The sequence below is a fragment of the Etheostoma spectabile genome, chromosome 2 (assembly GCF_008692095.1).
Source record: "Etheostoma spectabile isolate EspeVRDwgs_2016 chromosome 2, UIUC_Espe_1.0, whole genome shotgun sequence".
NCBI classification, from domain to species: domain Eukaryota; kingdom Metazoa; phylum Chordata; class Actinopteri; order Perciformes; family Percidae; genus Etheostoma; species Etheostoma spectabile.
Window position 1 is genome coordinate 16,784,871 of NC_045734.1, and position 16,365 is coordinate 16,801,235.

At 40.9% G+C, this 16,365-nt stretch overlaps 1 protein-coding gene and 1 long non-coding RNA gene across 24 annotated transcripts in view; one reads left to right on the forward strand and one right to left on the reverse strand.

Annotated features, from left to right (window-relative positions):
• nfixa (nuclear factor I/Xa) overlaps nt 1-15,110 on the reverse strand; it is a 118,853-nt gene extending 103,743 nt beyond the window's left edge. For 3 of the 23 annotated variants that reach the window (XM_032537216.1, XM_032537243.1, XM_032537134.1), the window contains exon 1: nt 5,070-5,917. In XM_032537216.1, coding sequence (XP_032393107.1) covers nt 5,070-5,072 — 3 coding nt within the window. In that variant the 5' untranslated portion in view covers nt 5,073-5,917. Of the gene's footprint in view, nt 1-5,069; nt 5,937-11,334; nt 11,354-14,987 lie in introns of those variants that run through there. The other 20 variants (XM_032537200.1, XM_032537223.1, XM_032537276.1 and 17 more) reach the window with 15 other exon arrangements.
• On the forward strand, nt 5,161-10,903 carry LOC116702921 (uncharacterized). The gene is made up of 2 exons (XR_004335292.1): nt 5,161-5,399; nt 8,316-10,903. It is a non-coding gene; the product is annotated as an uncharacterized LOC116702921 (long non-coding RNA).
• Nucleotides 15,111-16,365: the final 1,255 nt, after the last annotated feature.

A 16,365-nucleotide genomic window follows, 5' to 3' on the forward strand; every position in this document is an offset into this window, starting at 1 on the left:
CACACACACACACACACGACTAAATGCAATCACTCAAAGTCTGCCAGGCCTCATGTGTCTGATAATGAGACGATGCATCTGATTGGCCAGTGCTCAGAATAATGGCCTGGATCCGCGCCCCCTATGTGGGGGGTACGCACCAGCAAGCCGACCAAAATGCATCAGGTGTGCTGGAGCCTCTGCAATTGGCTATGTCTGGCAAGAAACAAGGTCATGTGCACTAGCAAGCCTCTTCTGATTGGTGGAACCGGACCAAAAAAGCTGCGGGTGGGAAAGGGCTGTTTTCATTGGCTGCCACTGCCTTATTCTGCTGGTGAATAGGTGTCTGGCAGGATGGCACTGGGAGAACTGGTTCAACTGGGAGTATGTGAAGAAATATACTGACTATTTAGTCACGTTTGTACATACATATACAAAGAATCTCAATATTACTCAGCCTTAAATTTGACCCAAGGAGCTCTTTAAAACAATGTAAAACACAGACAAAAAGCAAAAGACACACCAACAATAGATAATTTGCTCTAATTTAATATAAACCATCCGACAAAGAGGAATTTAAATGTCGTCTTTATGTCGTCAGCTAAAGAAACAGGTGTTGATGAATGTCAATCCCATTGTGCAACAGTGGATAACATGAAGCTAATGAATAGGCTAAGCTCTGTACCTGCCACTGGGGAGGCCAGAACATACTGACTCCCTTTGTAGTAAACCCCGAAAAAACTCCAGGCCCCCAAACACTCTTTCCTGCAGCAGTGTATGAATTATATATTGTACTATATATATAGAGCATATGCCCGGCCCATATGGCCAGCCCTGAGCAAAAAAAATCTCAAAGCCGTCCTTAATTAACATTTTAGAAGGAAGATTCGGAGGCGGTAGATTGAATCAGTGACCTATTTGGAGTCCATCATCACCCAATGCAAATGTGTTAATTAAGACAGATTTTCCCACTCCACAAATATGTGGAGAAGGGGATGTGTTTTTATTTTTTTTTGTCTGAGCCATCTGAAGGTACGGGTATAGGATCTGTTTTAATCTGCCTTTCATGCTGCCTCCACTGACAAAAGAAGACACTTCTTTTTCACTTTCTCCCTCACTACCTCACACAGTCTTTCCTTGGCTCGCTCTCTATCCGTCTCTCTCTCTCGCTCTCTGGGTATATGTTGACGACCATATGGCCAAATTCTTTGGAGGTGAGATCTCCGAAACCTGCTCACATTCGCGCGCACACTCACACCTCCACAGAGCTTTGTGTATGAAAGGCCCTGATGGTGGAATTTGTTCTCAGATGGCTCCATTTTAAAGCACATGAATGGCAACATATCAATGATCCTCCTCTCTGTCTATCTGTCTCTCTGCATCTCACATTTGCAGTTACACACAAACACACACGCTCACACACTAATTCACCACCTACACAAAAACTTACACTTTTCCCACACCTGGTGCGGCCCTCTCCTCGTTTCCAGAAAGCATTTATTCTGGCTGCTGCACAAGCATCAACCACAAGCACTATCGTCGCTGTCAGTCCATCTTCTAAAAACTATAATTATTATCACCACCATTGTGTCTTATCATCATGATTTGGTGGCTGAAAATAACACTGCCAAGTTTAAGGCTGGATGAGAACGGGGGGATGGGGAGAGAGAAGGAGAGAGTCCAGCCAACCTGCGTGAGATGGCAACCACTTCAAAGACGCCAGGCCGCACCGGCGATCTGTTCCACGGTGTGTGAGGGGTGTATGAAAGGCAGAAATGGCCGCCGTGTGAGTTCCTGCCAAAGCTACCTTGGGGAGAAATGTTGGAAAAATATAATTTTTCACACAGCCATCTCGGGGGTGGACGAAAAACGGATAAGAAAGAAGATGAGAAACTGAGGGGCTGCATTAAAAAAAGAAGGATAGATGGATGGCTGAGCAGAATGGGGCTAATTATTTCACTTCACTTGTGGGTCCTGAAGGTTTTGTTGGGTCAGAAGTGCAGCCAAGATGCAGTGCTAAAGACTGCATTTGGCTTAATTGTGCAGTTGTGTTTTATTTACACAATAGTAAACGGTGGGATCTGTATGAGGCATGAGGAACACGGCGTGAACAGTTTCTGTGCAGGAGTTTAAAATTATTTCACACGAGGCAAAACACATTCCACTCATGCAGGAAATCAACTTGTATGTGTATGTGTGTGTGGTTCAAATCAATGGTCCTTGTATGCAAATCAGCTGGGTGAGGTTAAAGCTTTTTAATTCCTGAGTAATAGATAGAAACTATGCCACCCTTAACAATAGCTGTCCCGACTCAAGGTAAAAAAAAAATGCATTCTTAAACAAAAACTGTTACGGTAAAAAACAAGTTTGAACAGAGCGCACATTGTGACACACCCCAAGATTTGCTTGGCCTGGCACCCCGCCTGTCAACTACTGATCTTGCTCGACAGGCTGGCCTTCAGATGAACACCATGCCAATTGTAACACTGAACTTCCCGGGCTGCAACATTTCGCTGCCACACTGCTCGCACCATAAGTCACCTCCGTACACTAGGTAACCCAACGCCACTGACATCCCTTTTCCTACATGGATACTTATTCATGCTGTTTTGTATTGGCCGAACCACACTTAGTTAAGGCCTCGCCGCACTGGTTATGTGCATTTAACAATGAGATTTGGACTGGTACAATAAGCCCTTTGTGTCACACAAGGTCTGATCCGTGGAGAGATTTTCTTGTGGTTAGGTTCTAATACAGCAGAGTTTACCACAAAGACCACGAAGCATAGAGTTACATTACATACACACACTCAGTATGACTCAATAAGGCAGCGTGTTGAGCTCATTTCAAATGTCTCACCCACTTCCAACTCACTGAAATGATACTCTAAAAAATGTATTTAAATACATTATAAGGTTCACGCCCACCTCCCAGCTTGGCACCAATAACAGTCTTGGCTTTGATGTGACTGACAGGTTCTGTGGTTGGCAGGTTTTCTCTGCAACAACCGAAGTGCAACCAATTGTAAAATTACAGGCCCACTATCAAAACAACCATTGTCTAACGTGTCATTCACCTTAGGAAGATAGACAATTGTTCAGCTGACATCACAACACACATGTGGCCTGAAATGTGAAATTTTGAACCACTCAAGGCCTGTTTGTGTTGTTGTGTAGATATGACTCGGTGTCACATCATCACAAACATTTCTGTCAAGTGACCCCCGTAATAAAGTTATTATTCTTCTAACTGATATGTGAAACACCAAAAAGTTTGTTTTCACAGAAGCAAACAATTTGTCTTTCATCTGGGGAACTGAAATCAAGTTTCCTCCTGTAAAGTTCCTTGATGACAATAATTGAGCAGAGGCAGACTGAATGAAAACTTGTCATAGATGCCCTGTATAATGATTTTTCTTTATATACAAGACACTCTTATTGTTGATGACACTCAAATTTCCCTCCAGCCTGAATTGGAGTGTCTGGACAATGTCTAAAATTACTCCAGCAAACAAAACCGTATATGAGTTAGTTGTTATTAATGAATAAACAGCAATAAAATATCCTCATGTCTTGAGTTTTCATTCGCATAAGCTGTAGCAACTATTGCATATTTTTTGCTGTGTTGCTGACATTTATGTGTCTTTGGTCTATTATTTTTTAATGTTTATTGTTTTTATTGGTGAAACAAAGACATTACCATTTTAAAAATGATATCCAGATTGTGTTTCAGTATATATAAACCATTACATTTTACCATTAGAAATGTATTTGGTGCAATAGGAATATTGTATTGCAAAGCACAATTTCTGGCATGTGCATACTGTATTCATCCCCGCTAAAGTAATGAATTTCTATGTTTCTACAAAAGCTTCCCATCATTACCTCAGAATATTTGGGTCTTTGTTAAACCAAGAGCTCAACAGAACAACCCTGTGAGCTACATACATGTCATATTATGGTACTTTGACAGCAATCTCTCTAGCTAATAATGAAGATCAATTTTAATCTAGGTCACAAATTTAGGCCATTATAACTATACTATGAGGTCATAATTCTAAAGCTTTGAAATTCAACATGACAGAGACAGTTTAATTTCAAGGAATTCTTTAGTAATCCTCTGATGAAATAAATGCTGCAGAGTATAAAAATCTAATCAGATCTTCATTAGACCAAAGATTCTTCCTCTTTCATTTAATACACGGAGGCGCTCTAATTATTCATGGTGTTTTCGCACTTGTTATGGGGGTACAAAGACGGTCTGTGCGTCACCTCACCTCCCCACCCCCTTGTAGTCGCTATAAGTGTCATCAACTACGCAAATGAAGTGCCCATTAATATAAAATAAAGCACAGTCCGACAGAAAAGACAGTCCGGGTGCAAGGTGGACAACGGGGCAGTAACCCTGCTCCACGTGAATTTAGGATGCTTTCAAAATGTCATCATCCTAATAATAAATCATAACATAGCTATGCGGCGCTTTCAAATCTCCGCAGTCTGCATGTGTGTTTTACTATGTTTGATCTGGGCTGCGAAGGAAGCTCAGCCTCCACTTTGTCAATCTGTGTTTACTGGGCTACTCAAACGCATCTGCAAATAATTCAGCCTGCACAATGTTGACCCGTCAGTGAGGCTAAAACACTGATTTTGAATTAAGAAAATGTGTTTTATGTCGGTATAATATGAGAAATATATTATTACAACGTTATTATGTTGAGGAAGGTTTAAGGGAATTAGGAGCAAGGAAAGTTAGGTTCACAAAAAAGACATGTTATGCTATAAAACAAGAGCTGCATTAAAATACATTGCTGTGGTTTCACAAGTAATATGGGGCAATCCGCAAATTCAATTTTTGTCAAAATGTGGTCAATCAGTAGGAGTTTAGATGCTTCATAATTATCGGTGCGTTGTGTCATCATTTCTGGCCCCACACTCCGCGCTTCCAACAAAGTGCTGATCTTCTACAAAGAAATTAATACCCTCAAACTAACAGCAGGGATTCAGTTTAACCCAAGAAATGTTATATTCAGTCCTATAGACTTTACCCTATAGACCCAACAGAGGGGAACTATTGAGTTACACAGCACGTACCATTATAGGGTGGGGAGATCTGCCAACCCTTTCAATGCCCCATTTTCCTTTAAAAGTTCAGCTTCCAAAAAAGTGAGAGAGGGAGTGAGGGCTGAGGGAGGAAGACTTAGTATCTTCGCTGTTGCCGGAAGCAGAAAAAGGACCTTTAAACAAGTCGGCCTTAGGCCCAGATAGAAAAAAAACACGCTCTTTCAAAAGTGGGTCCACTCTGCAGAGAAAGGAGGAAAAGAGGACAGCGGCACCGAGCCCTCCGTCTACCGCAGTTTGGCCTCAGATGCGCCCATCTCCAGCAGCAAGAAGTCAGAGAGACGTCTGCGTCAGAGTCCCGAGGTGCGTGCTTCAGCGGCCAAACTTGTCCAGCAGATTGGGAGACGCTTAAAAGCTCCCCGAAATAATACAAAATAACACTTAAAACAAAAAAAATTAATGGACGTAAGAGGTCATGCAAAGTAAGTTCTGTTTATATTATTTTTCCGTGTGCAGCCTTTGCAGTCGGGCAGCTTCTGTCTCCAAAACGTGTCCAAAAGCGGCTGTCTCCCGCGTCGCGCGTCCGATCTGTTTTACCCTCGTATCGCTCTCGCTCTCTCTCTTCTCTCTCTCTCTCTTGTTCCAAACACACACAACACACATACGCACACACGCGGAGTTACACACAAACGGGGGGACACCCCTGGTCCCTCGCCGCCGCCTCCTCCTCAAAGCTGACGAGATGAAAGAGCAGCTTGCGTTTTGCTTCTTCAGATCGCAGCTTCGCCGAAAGCAGAATGCCTGCACAGCGACGCGTAGTCGGTCCGGGCTCCGGCGGGGCTCTGGATGCCTCGGTGCGTAAAATGGAAGCTCGCCGTGCGTTCCGGCAGCCGCGACCAACAGCCCACACTTCCCTCCCCGCAAAATATCAGCCACTAAATAGCTCACCTCATTAACGTGCGTCCTGTTTACACACAAAAAATAATAGACGGGGAACTGGGGCAGTTGTTGACAGTGAAGGTGGGGGACGGTGCTTCAGCCGGCATCGTCGAACTGGTGAATTATTGGGTGAATTATTAATAAAGCGAGCGGTGTGCAGTCTGTCGTGGAGAGAGCGAAGCGGCCAGGGGAGCAGCTGGGGCTTTAGACAGAATTAGGAGGACCAAGGGCTAAATCACGGACGGCGGGGATTAGGGCTGCACTGGCTCCTAACTACCGCCTGCATGGAGCTTTCAAGAGTGGCACTGTGGGCACGGCTGGGCATGACCCGAGCTGCTCCGAGTTTGATTTACGTAGTTTTTAATGTCACAATCTGGAGCAAAGATCAAGCAAAAAAGGGTTCATTGGGTTAATTTAAGGAAAGTCTAGTCACTCAGTGCCAGCTGATCACATTCAAAATATCAAATGCCAAGTTACCACGTGTCCTCAGAAGTTGAGTTAACATGAGGAGGTTCAGAGGGCTTTTGAAAGCAGGACATTCCATATTTTAGAATAGTTTGGAATAGTTTTAGAATAGTTTAGTTTGGAATTATTATTGTTATTCATAATGGCGATAAGTGTAATGGCAATGATGGAATTTAGGACACTTTAAAGCTTCTATGAAAGACTTCCCTAACACAAATGGTCACGGTGTCTCCCAACAGAATGACGCAGTACAGACAAAGTGGAAGCCATAAAAGATCTGACTTTGGGGAAATAACTCCAGAAAACAAAATGTGCTGTTTCTAATAAAAGTGCTGATAGTTGCAGAATATAGGAGCAACAGACCCGTCCAAGACAACAATAAGACATGCACGAAATGTGGACATCCTCTCGGATTATTTAGGAAAAATGCCAAAAGGAAGTTCAAAACGTTATTGAGTTTTTCATGTAACCGGTTTTTGTCCTGCGATGAAGAGCATTACGTGTCAAACAGGACTTGTGGTAGTGGCCAAAAAGAGAATGACACAAAGAAAATAGTTCCTCAAAGATGTTTTCGTTAAAGTGATTTCACTATACCCAAAAAATCGTAAACACTAGGCTAATTTCAGAAAATATTCCCAAAAAATACAAGTCGAAAACCCACCCCAGGCTAATCAGATTGTTTAAAGGCACTTCTTTTTGTTTCATATTTCACAAACCAGGCTTTGCAAAGCTAATACAAACACTTCGTTTAAATCAAGACAACGCACTATGAAATTAAATAGTCTTATTAAATGTAGGCCTTTTTTAATGATACTTTGGGGCATTGGGCCTGCGTCTGCGTGTAAAACGAATTTAATAGCAGTTGGGCCTGTGTCGTTATCCGTCTTTCTTTTTTTCTTTTTTTTAAAGCAGACGTCTAATGACATTCCTCCAACATGACGACTTATCAATAATTAAATGTTGACCTCCCCACACATTTGGCCACATCAATTATTCAAGTGACTGAATTTGTGATTTAAGTTTCTGTTTGGGCCTAATTTGGATGATTCCATTTACACGACAGTGTGTCTGTGGTGGGACGACGTGAGGATTTTGGGCGTTTAAAAAGAAAAGAAAAAGAATGAGGTAACGAAGGGTCCATTTGCTTAACAGCCGGGAGATAATTTGTCGTTTTAATTGGTGTCACAGTCTAAATGTTGTTTAAAATGGAGACCAAAAAGACCTTTTAAGATGATTCTGTTTACAACACAAAGACAAATAATGTAGCCAAGCCTAAACTCTCTCAACTGCAGACTTTCACCTACTCATCAACACTTATTCAAAGGCCATGCATTTTCCAAGTGAGATTTGTTCTCAAAATAAAACTGCCTTATTATACATCAATTTCATTCATTTATAAAAGTGATTATAAATTTGCGTGAGCTCAAACGTGATTCTTTCTGTGACACATATGACCGTAAAAAAATCCTTTCTGAATTTCGGACATCAGAATCAAACTACAAGTTGCAGTAGTAACAAGTTCAGCACTTAGTTCTAATAATTATGAATAATAAGTTATAACATCCTACTAGAGTTGGTGAATGGTTAAAGGTGCATTAAAATAATAATCAGTAGGCTATACTTTCCCACAACAAATATAAACAAATCCTTAATCGCACTGAGGGTAGTAATAATATAAAAATGAAACTCTAATAATAATAATAATAATGAGATAAATACAGCCTAGACTTCATGATCAACACGTTGTGATGATTTAGTTATTAAATGACATCAGCCTCCAGCGATTGTATAATTTTCACAGTTTATACTATGACCTTCCTAAATGTGTTTTTCTTTTCATTTTGTTTGAATATTAATTCTGTTGTCTTTTTACAGATGCTGGTGACTGGGAGGCTCACACATGCCCGACGGCCTGTTTGGAGAATGACCAGTTGATTGGAAAAACCCCAAAATGTCCCTCTAAACCCCAAATAATCCCACGACACGATTTTTTTCTTAACTCTTAATTAATTTGCAAATAACCGTTTGTACAGATCGACCGCACTGTGTACTCAGCACGAGCAACTAAAGTCCGGAAGTTGCAGAAGGCCAGACAGATTTACAAGTTTGAGGTAAAAAAAGGAAGAAAAAAAAAGGAAAAAAAAAAACGAAAAGAAAAGAAGAGAAAAAAAATTAACCAAACAAAATGTGTTTGGAGAACGAGCTAAATGTGTAGCATGGTTGTCCAGTGTACAAATCGAAAATAACCCTGTTCTCAGCATGACGGTCAGGTAGAAATGACCACTGAATGTGCAGTGCGAGGCGTTTTCAAGCATGGGCTAAAGCAGGCCTAGCCTACGTTTTATGAAATGGCCCGAAAACATATTTTCAAAAATCTAAAAACTGCAGGAAAAAAGACGTTGACTCTTATGGTTGAATTTACCTGTGAAACAAATCTGATGGTAAACAGAAAACCAACAAAGATAAAAACATTTATCAGTAATTAACATAATAACATAATCACATAATCACGGTACGTTTAGCTGGCCTATAAAGTACATTTATCATTTATGGGGAATTTCGAAGAATAGGGCTAAAATAAAACAGACACCTGAACTACATGTGGCTGGACATTAAAGTATTGAATATAGCCTACAAGAAAAACGCGACATCACGAATAATTATTAAAGTATGGACGAAAAACGGTGAAGCTGTTTGTTAAAAGCCATACAGTAGAACAACAGACCAAATACTTTGCCCATTTGAAAATAGTTTGAGGAAACCTACTTGCATTTGTCTATGAATGTGGCTAAAATAATAATTTATACTCCCTTGCTGACGCACCATATGCTTATTGACCTCATTTCAATTATAAATAAATAAATATAAATAATGTTGATGAAATGTCTTAAAACCTAATCTCAACCATGACGTTTTTTTTCTTCTATTTGTGGAGACAGGGGACAAAATAATCAAATAACTCAAATGGTTGTTGGCATAAACCCTTGATTTTAACAAATAAATAATCTAAAATAAAATATAAAATAAAAAATATGTTACAAAAGTTACAAAAACCAACTGGAGGAAATTTGCTGGCGTGCCTCAGCCCTGATCATGTAAAGCAACCAATAAGTGTCAATTAGGCTGAGCTTTGGGTTAATAGAAGCCCTGAGTAGTGGATCTCACCACAGCCCTCTAAACCAGCCATTACTGCAGACCACAACGGCTCATTACCACACTGTTTTAAGACCCAAAATGATGTGGACAATATGTTCCCTAGAGCTCACTGTAAGAGGAGAAGGGCACACTGTGGGATCAGGCAGGCAGAGCTCAGACAACATGGAGGGACTTTTTTTCCTAAGTCTGTAAAACCTTAAAATGATTCTTTCTTCAAAATTACAAGTTTAAGATCCCGGGTTAGAATATAACTGCAAACCATGATTGACATGTTAGAAACTAATTATCTGAGAAGAAACCAGGCGATTCATTGCTGGTGATTGTAGCAGACAAATATTCACTTATCAAAGAAGGATTTGGCACCAACTATTTACGAGTTTAGAGAAACATAAACAGCCATTTTTATTCAACAGGCACACGTTTTATTAGAGTAATTACTAGATATTGAAGTGCATAATAAGGATAACAACATAAGGAGCCATCTCAGATTCTTTTAAAGTAGTTACAGAGTAAATGTGGTGTCTGAGGAATTTGAAAAGCAAACAGATGTTTGACGCACCTGTCTATGTAGCACAACATGACTGAGTTAAATGTTCCCTTCTCATCCTGCAAATCCAAATCTCAAAACACTCTGATTTGTAAAGCAAAAAACTGTTGTTACAAATGATAATTGCTACAATAAACTGAAGCAATATAACTCAGGGTGGACCAAGGTGAAAATAACAAATGTCCTCAGAAGTAAAAGTGAAACAGAGAGACATTCACGGACCTTTAAGAGAAAAAAGGAGAAAACAATGCAAAGGGAATTGGCACTCATCCAGACAACTTGCGCTATTTACCAAATGTACAAATTTTAAAAAGCTGTTGTGCACAGTTAAACTACTAAGACCTAACAAGATCACAAAAAGAACTACGGACGGTCAATCAAACAGATGGAAGAAATAAAGAAAAGCAAATATAGCTGAGTTGGAGAATTGAGTGACGGTTATACCTAAATGATAAGGCATATTTTAGACTCAAAGCCCTGCAGTGCACAAAAAACACTGCACAACTAAAAAGCACAACCCAATAAAAAAACAAAGGCCTCAGTCCTTCCGTCTGACTGCTGCAGCAGATCTCCTGCTCTCACCGCCCTCTGCTGCAGTGAACATTAAATACTCATTTGGCCTTACACAAAATATACTCTGCAGCAAGACCACATGTCAAACTCGGTTTTTCCCTCTCAATCATCATTCCTCTTCCCGTTAATAGAAATGACCCAGAGAATTCTGCGCCTCCATGTGAGAAGTGCAATAAGCGGCGGAAAGCAAAAAACAAGGCTCTTTTTGTCTGCGGCGGCCGAGGTTTTATCCCCGTATTGCTGAATGTTGTCTAGCATTACAAGTCTCAGCCCTGGCCTGGATGGGCACAGGAGGACTCTGCTGGCCCTGCTCGCACTGTCTGCATCCTTTACGCTCCGCCATGCAAATAAACCCAAATGAGAGAGCAGCTGAGGAGGGAAAGCAAAGGAGATGGAGGGTTTGTTGGAAGGAAAAAAAGATGAAAGGAAGGAAAGGGAAATGAAGGAAGACTGACGGATGGGACGGCTGCAAAGAGGAAATGAAGAAATATATGTGGCAAGTAAGGAAGGAAGGAAATAGTTGGTCTGAAGTAGTCGCATAGGGACAAAAAAGAGTGAGTCTCTGTGTGTTTGTGTGCAACAGAAAGAGAAAGAAAGAGAAAAAGAGCGGGTACTAACCGGCTATTGGAGGGGTGAGGAATGCCCGGCCCTGGCACAGGAGAATGGGATGGAGGGTGGAGTATGTTCACATTGCTGCTGCCAGCCGAGCACATTCCCACTACACAGTCATGGAGACGTTTTAACCTACAGATATTGAAGCAGCAGCAGGAGAGTTCTCTCACTTGGGTACAATAATACATTACTATACGTTTTATTTTATGAAGCACTGTAAAACAAGGCTTCTAAAATGATCTAAAGTGATGCTGAAATCATTTGCAGAGGCCAAAAACAGACATGAACAATATGTTTATGTCTATTATGTTTTCTATTGTTTTGGGGCCATTTTTGTCTTTTTATTCAGACGTGGACAGCAAAGATGGAGAGGACATTTGGCAAGAGAGTCCACACGTCCTGAGAAGTACTGCAAGAGGGTAGTCCGCTTTAATTAAAAAAAGTATGTATACTAAAAAAAAGGGGCCATCTACTCATTTTCTAAGTGTTTCATGAAAGGAAATTAAACTTACATTTTTGCCATACAATGATTATCTTATTCTTAACATTTTATTTACTTTAAAATAATTAACAACACTCAACAAAAGCCATCTAAAGATACAGAATATTATAACCTAAGGAAACAGTTGAAATGCCGGGCACATTTTGGCAATGATCAATCCAAAGCTGGCTCCCAATATCCAAAGTGTGTTTCTCTCGTACCGCAATAGCTTCTTCCATTTATTTCACATAGTGTATACGTACATAACCTAAAATGAGATCCTGAAATGATCTTTAAAAGTAATCATAAAGAACATTTTAAATGTTTGACAATTTCAGAAAACATTATTTTAAATGTCTTCTAGTTGACCAGCCATAATAATAACAATAAACAATTGATCTGTAATTATGTGGAAAGTAAAATTTGAAGTACTTTTATTTTACTTCATACATCAGCTCCACTACCTTTAAGATGGAAATGCACTTTTTGCAATACATTTATCTGAGTTTAAGTCACTTTGCAGATTATTTATTTTGCAAACTAAACATATGATCATTTTATAAAATATGATTTATTGTATATCTATCATGAATATTGATATATAGATTAAACTACCCAGGAGTATATAAAGTAGTTAAAACCAGCTCCACCTCAGCCATCTGCAAGATTAAAATGCTGCTTATATATTAATACATCACTAACAACAATCTGATTATATAATATATGAATATAACACTAATTAATCTGGATACTTTGAGATTTAAAGACATTTCAGCACATATTAGAGTATTGCTACATAGTAATATTGATACTTTTACTTCAGAAAGGCTCTGAATACTTCTTTACTAGTGTTTGAGAGTACGTCTATGAATTTAAAGCTTTATCAAGCTCTACACATTTCACAGTGTGAGGTCAGAGTCAAAGATTATGAACCCGGAACGTTATGAGGACATGACGTGAAGAATGTCACGAGCCATTTGTCTTTCTGAAAACAGAGTTCACTTTTCCAAGAATTTTGTCTGAGACCATGTGAGAGTATGTGTGCATAAGTGTCTGTGTGTCTGTCGTCAGGGCAAAGGTTTATCAATGGCTGGCATTAGGCTCCGCTTTGATAACACACGCACGCATGCACACACAGTTTAACTGATAAAGCATTAGCTCCATTTTGAATCACATGTTTTGGATCAGCAAAAATGTGGATTACAAACAGGACAACAATTATTATTATGATTATTATTTGAAGTCAAACTTTGAGTTGATTAATCGATTAGTTGATCAGTAAAACGTTATATATTAATATTATGTGCTTCAACTTCAACTTCTTCTTGGTAGATTTGATTGGTTCAATGTCTTTGGGTTTTGGATCGATGGCCAAAAGAAGACAGTTTGGTTTCTGGGAAATTGTGACGGTCCAACAGTTTCTTTGCAATTTCTTAAAATAAACAAATAACTGATTAATTAAGGAAATAATGGTTGGATAAATCATTAATGAACATCATTGTTAAAAGCAGCCCTAATATCTACTAATAATATTATGATTATGATTATTCTGATTATTATGATTATGGTTATTATTATTATAATTATAATTATTATTGTTGTTGTTATTATCAATTGCCATTTAACAAAATATTAAACATACAACCTGCTCTCAATACAGGACACAAAGACACGCTGCGGCCTGTATTTGCGCGACATTTACTGACACCATTATTCTTTGTGTAATAAACAGTTAGCAAACGTGACCTGATGTGAGGTCACCTAAACTGCAGCACACACAGGCTGTCATTGTGTCTCCACGTCTCCACCCACTCTGTGAGCGGGCACGACCTCAGCACCGAGTGGATTTGTTCTGGGCCGGGCAGGTCAGCGGCATGTGCAGTGTAAAAGTTAGTTCGTTTTTATGTTTGTGTGGCGAGGAGGAGGGTGGTTTAATGGCGGTTGTGTGTGTGTGTGTGTGTGTGTGTGTGTGTGTGTGTGTGTGTGTTCCCCCAGGAGAAAAGAGGACTCCTAATCTGTTTTCCTGGCTCTTCTTTAAAGGGAGAGCAAGACACACTAGAGGTTCCCTCTGATCTGCTGCCCCATCCATCCTTCACTTTCTCTCTCTCCTCCATCTCTCCTTTCCTCGCTTCCATCATCTGTCTCTCGTTCCCTGTGCTTTTAGCCCTCATTTTATCGGCCACCCGTCCCTATGCTCTCTCATCTGTTGTGTTGGCCCGCTCTGGTCTTTGTATGGCGACAGCCCCCATCTCCAGATACTGCCTAAGAGCTCTGATTCCACTTAATCACTCAGTTTTTTATTAGTTTTCCCTCACAGGGTATTTTGTGTTCTCAATTGCATTTATCTATTATGCTGTTTCAGATTTATTGCTTTAGGAGGCAGACTGTGTGGCACACTACCCGCCAATACGGTACACGATGCTGTGATCTCTCTACGTCTGCCCCTCTTTATGCCTGTCTGCTTTCATCCCTTCAAAATTAAATGAACAAATACAGGAGGGTGCTGTGCCACACTAGCTCACAACTCCTCTCCTACTTTATCTTATACTTTTTTATTAGTTTTCTTTTATTGGGCAACTTAAACTGTCGACTGCATTCATTTAGCATGCAGCAAAGACCACAGGGGAAAAGTATATGGCATCAGTTTCTCGGATGGTACACTACTCTTGGATCCATCTGTCCTGGCATCTTCTTTCGCCTCATTGCTTTACTTTTCAAATTTCACAATACAAATTAAAATCACAGGTATGGCTTTCTCAGTGAGCACAGATGTCTGTCTTTAAAATAACTTTCTGTAATTAGAGTGGCTTAGTAGTGACTGTGGCACCTTCAAATCACATTGTGTTCTGAAAGGGCAAAACTATACTTATTATATTGAACTGTTGAATTTTTTCCAAACACTAATGATTAAGGTTATTCTCATGCCACGGCTTTGCTCTGCAGTCTGAACTGCTTATTTCTACTTAATTAGGAGACATGGCATGCATACTCAAAATATTGTGCCCCAAAATGGCGGCATACCATCCCGGCCCTCCATTTTGTTCTGTCAGTGAACCGAGTCTGGATCCTGCACCTGACTTGTTGGATCAGAGATTGCATTTGAAAATACCCCCTCTCCATGCCCTGCTGTTACTATGCATCCCTCTTCTGGTTATTGGTCACCACAAGTGTTGTTTACCTGCTGCACCAATAGGAGGTCGCCCACTGACTGACGTCCCCTCCTTCTCCGCTTTGTTTCCAGGGGCTTCCTGTGACCAAGTTGTGGGGGGCAAGGGCCCTGGCCATCACCTTGACCGAATCCAGAACCAAATGAGGAAGGGACTCAGTGAGTCATAGGGATAAAGGAAATAGAAGAGTGAGTAAGGATGCAATAACATATGATTATAAAATGATAGTCAAGACCAAGCAAGAAACAACTACAGCTCCTTATTAAGATGAAAAAAAACAAAGAAAAAATAATAATATTCATGACCCTGTCCCTCCCATCTAAATTCAGCACCCTCCCTTCCTCCCTCCCCACTCAAATCCTCCCTCCTCCTCACTTCCTCTCCCCTCCATTGGGTGGCAACACTTGGTATGGCACATGGTGAGACAGCTGTTGCAGGGCAACATGGGCATCTGTGGTGCTACATAGAGGAGAGAGAATGGTGGGGGGGGGATGTAGGGGCTGCAGACAGCATCAAGAGAGAGGGATATTACCCTCTCTCTGTCCTGTGTACATATGTGTTTGTGTTTGAGTGTGTCCTAAAGTTTCAGGGATTATGTGGAAAGGTGGCGAGGTAATTTAGTGACAGGCAAGAGAGAGAAAAAAAATCGGAGGAAGAAACAAGAAGGCGTCTCTTCTTCTTCTTCTTCTTCTATGCCAAGCTGCGAATGAAAAGTAGCACCTATCCTCCAAGCTATGACAGAGACGACATTAGCATAAGAACACTAGGATAGGCCGATCCAAGACTGGAGTTAGTGCCTTCAACACCTAAAACCTTGCGCTCACGCACACACACAAACACACACACCCTTCTCTCTATCTGCATTTCATTCTTCTTCTCTCACCCACAACACACACACACACACACAACACACACACACACACACACACACACCACACACACACACACACACACACACACACACCTACTAGACCCCCCCCCTTCCTCTTCAGAGGAATGGGCGTTTTCCCAGGGTTATTATCACATGCCAGTTGCCCCCCTCCCTTTATACACACACCTCACCCCCAATCAATCTTCTCCTCTCTCTCTCCCAGCACCTACCACACACCCTTGCCATTTCTCCCCCCCACCCCCAAGCGCCAGCGCAGCTCCACCTCGTGGTGCCAAAGTGGGCAGCCTCTGCCTTGGCGTGTCTGGGCCTTCTGGTGCCCTAGATAGCTGCGTGAGTGTGTGGTGTGTGTGTGGTGTGGGGGGTGTGTGGTGTGGTGTGTGTGGTGTGTGTGTGTGTGTGTGTGTGTGTGTGTGTGTGTGTGTGTGTGTGTGTTTGTGAACACTGGCCCAGCTCTGTGCGGACACAGCCAGCCCTTTAAACTGTGTCAAGGCTCCAGA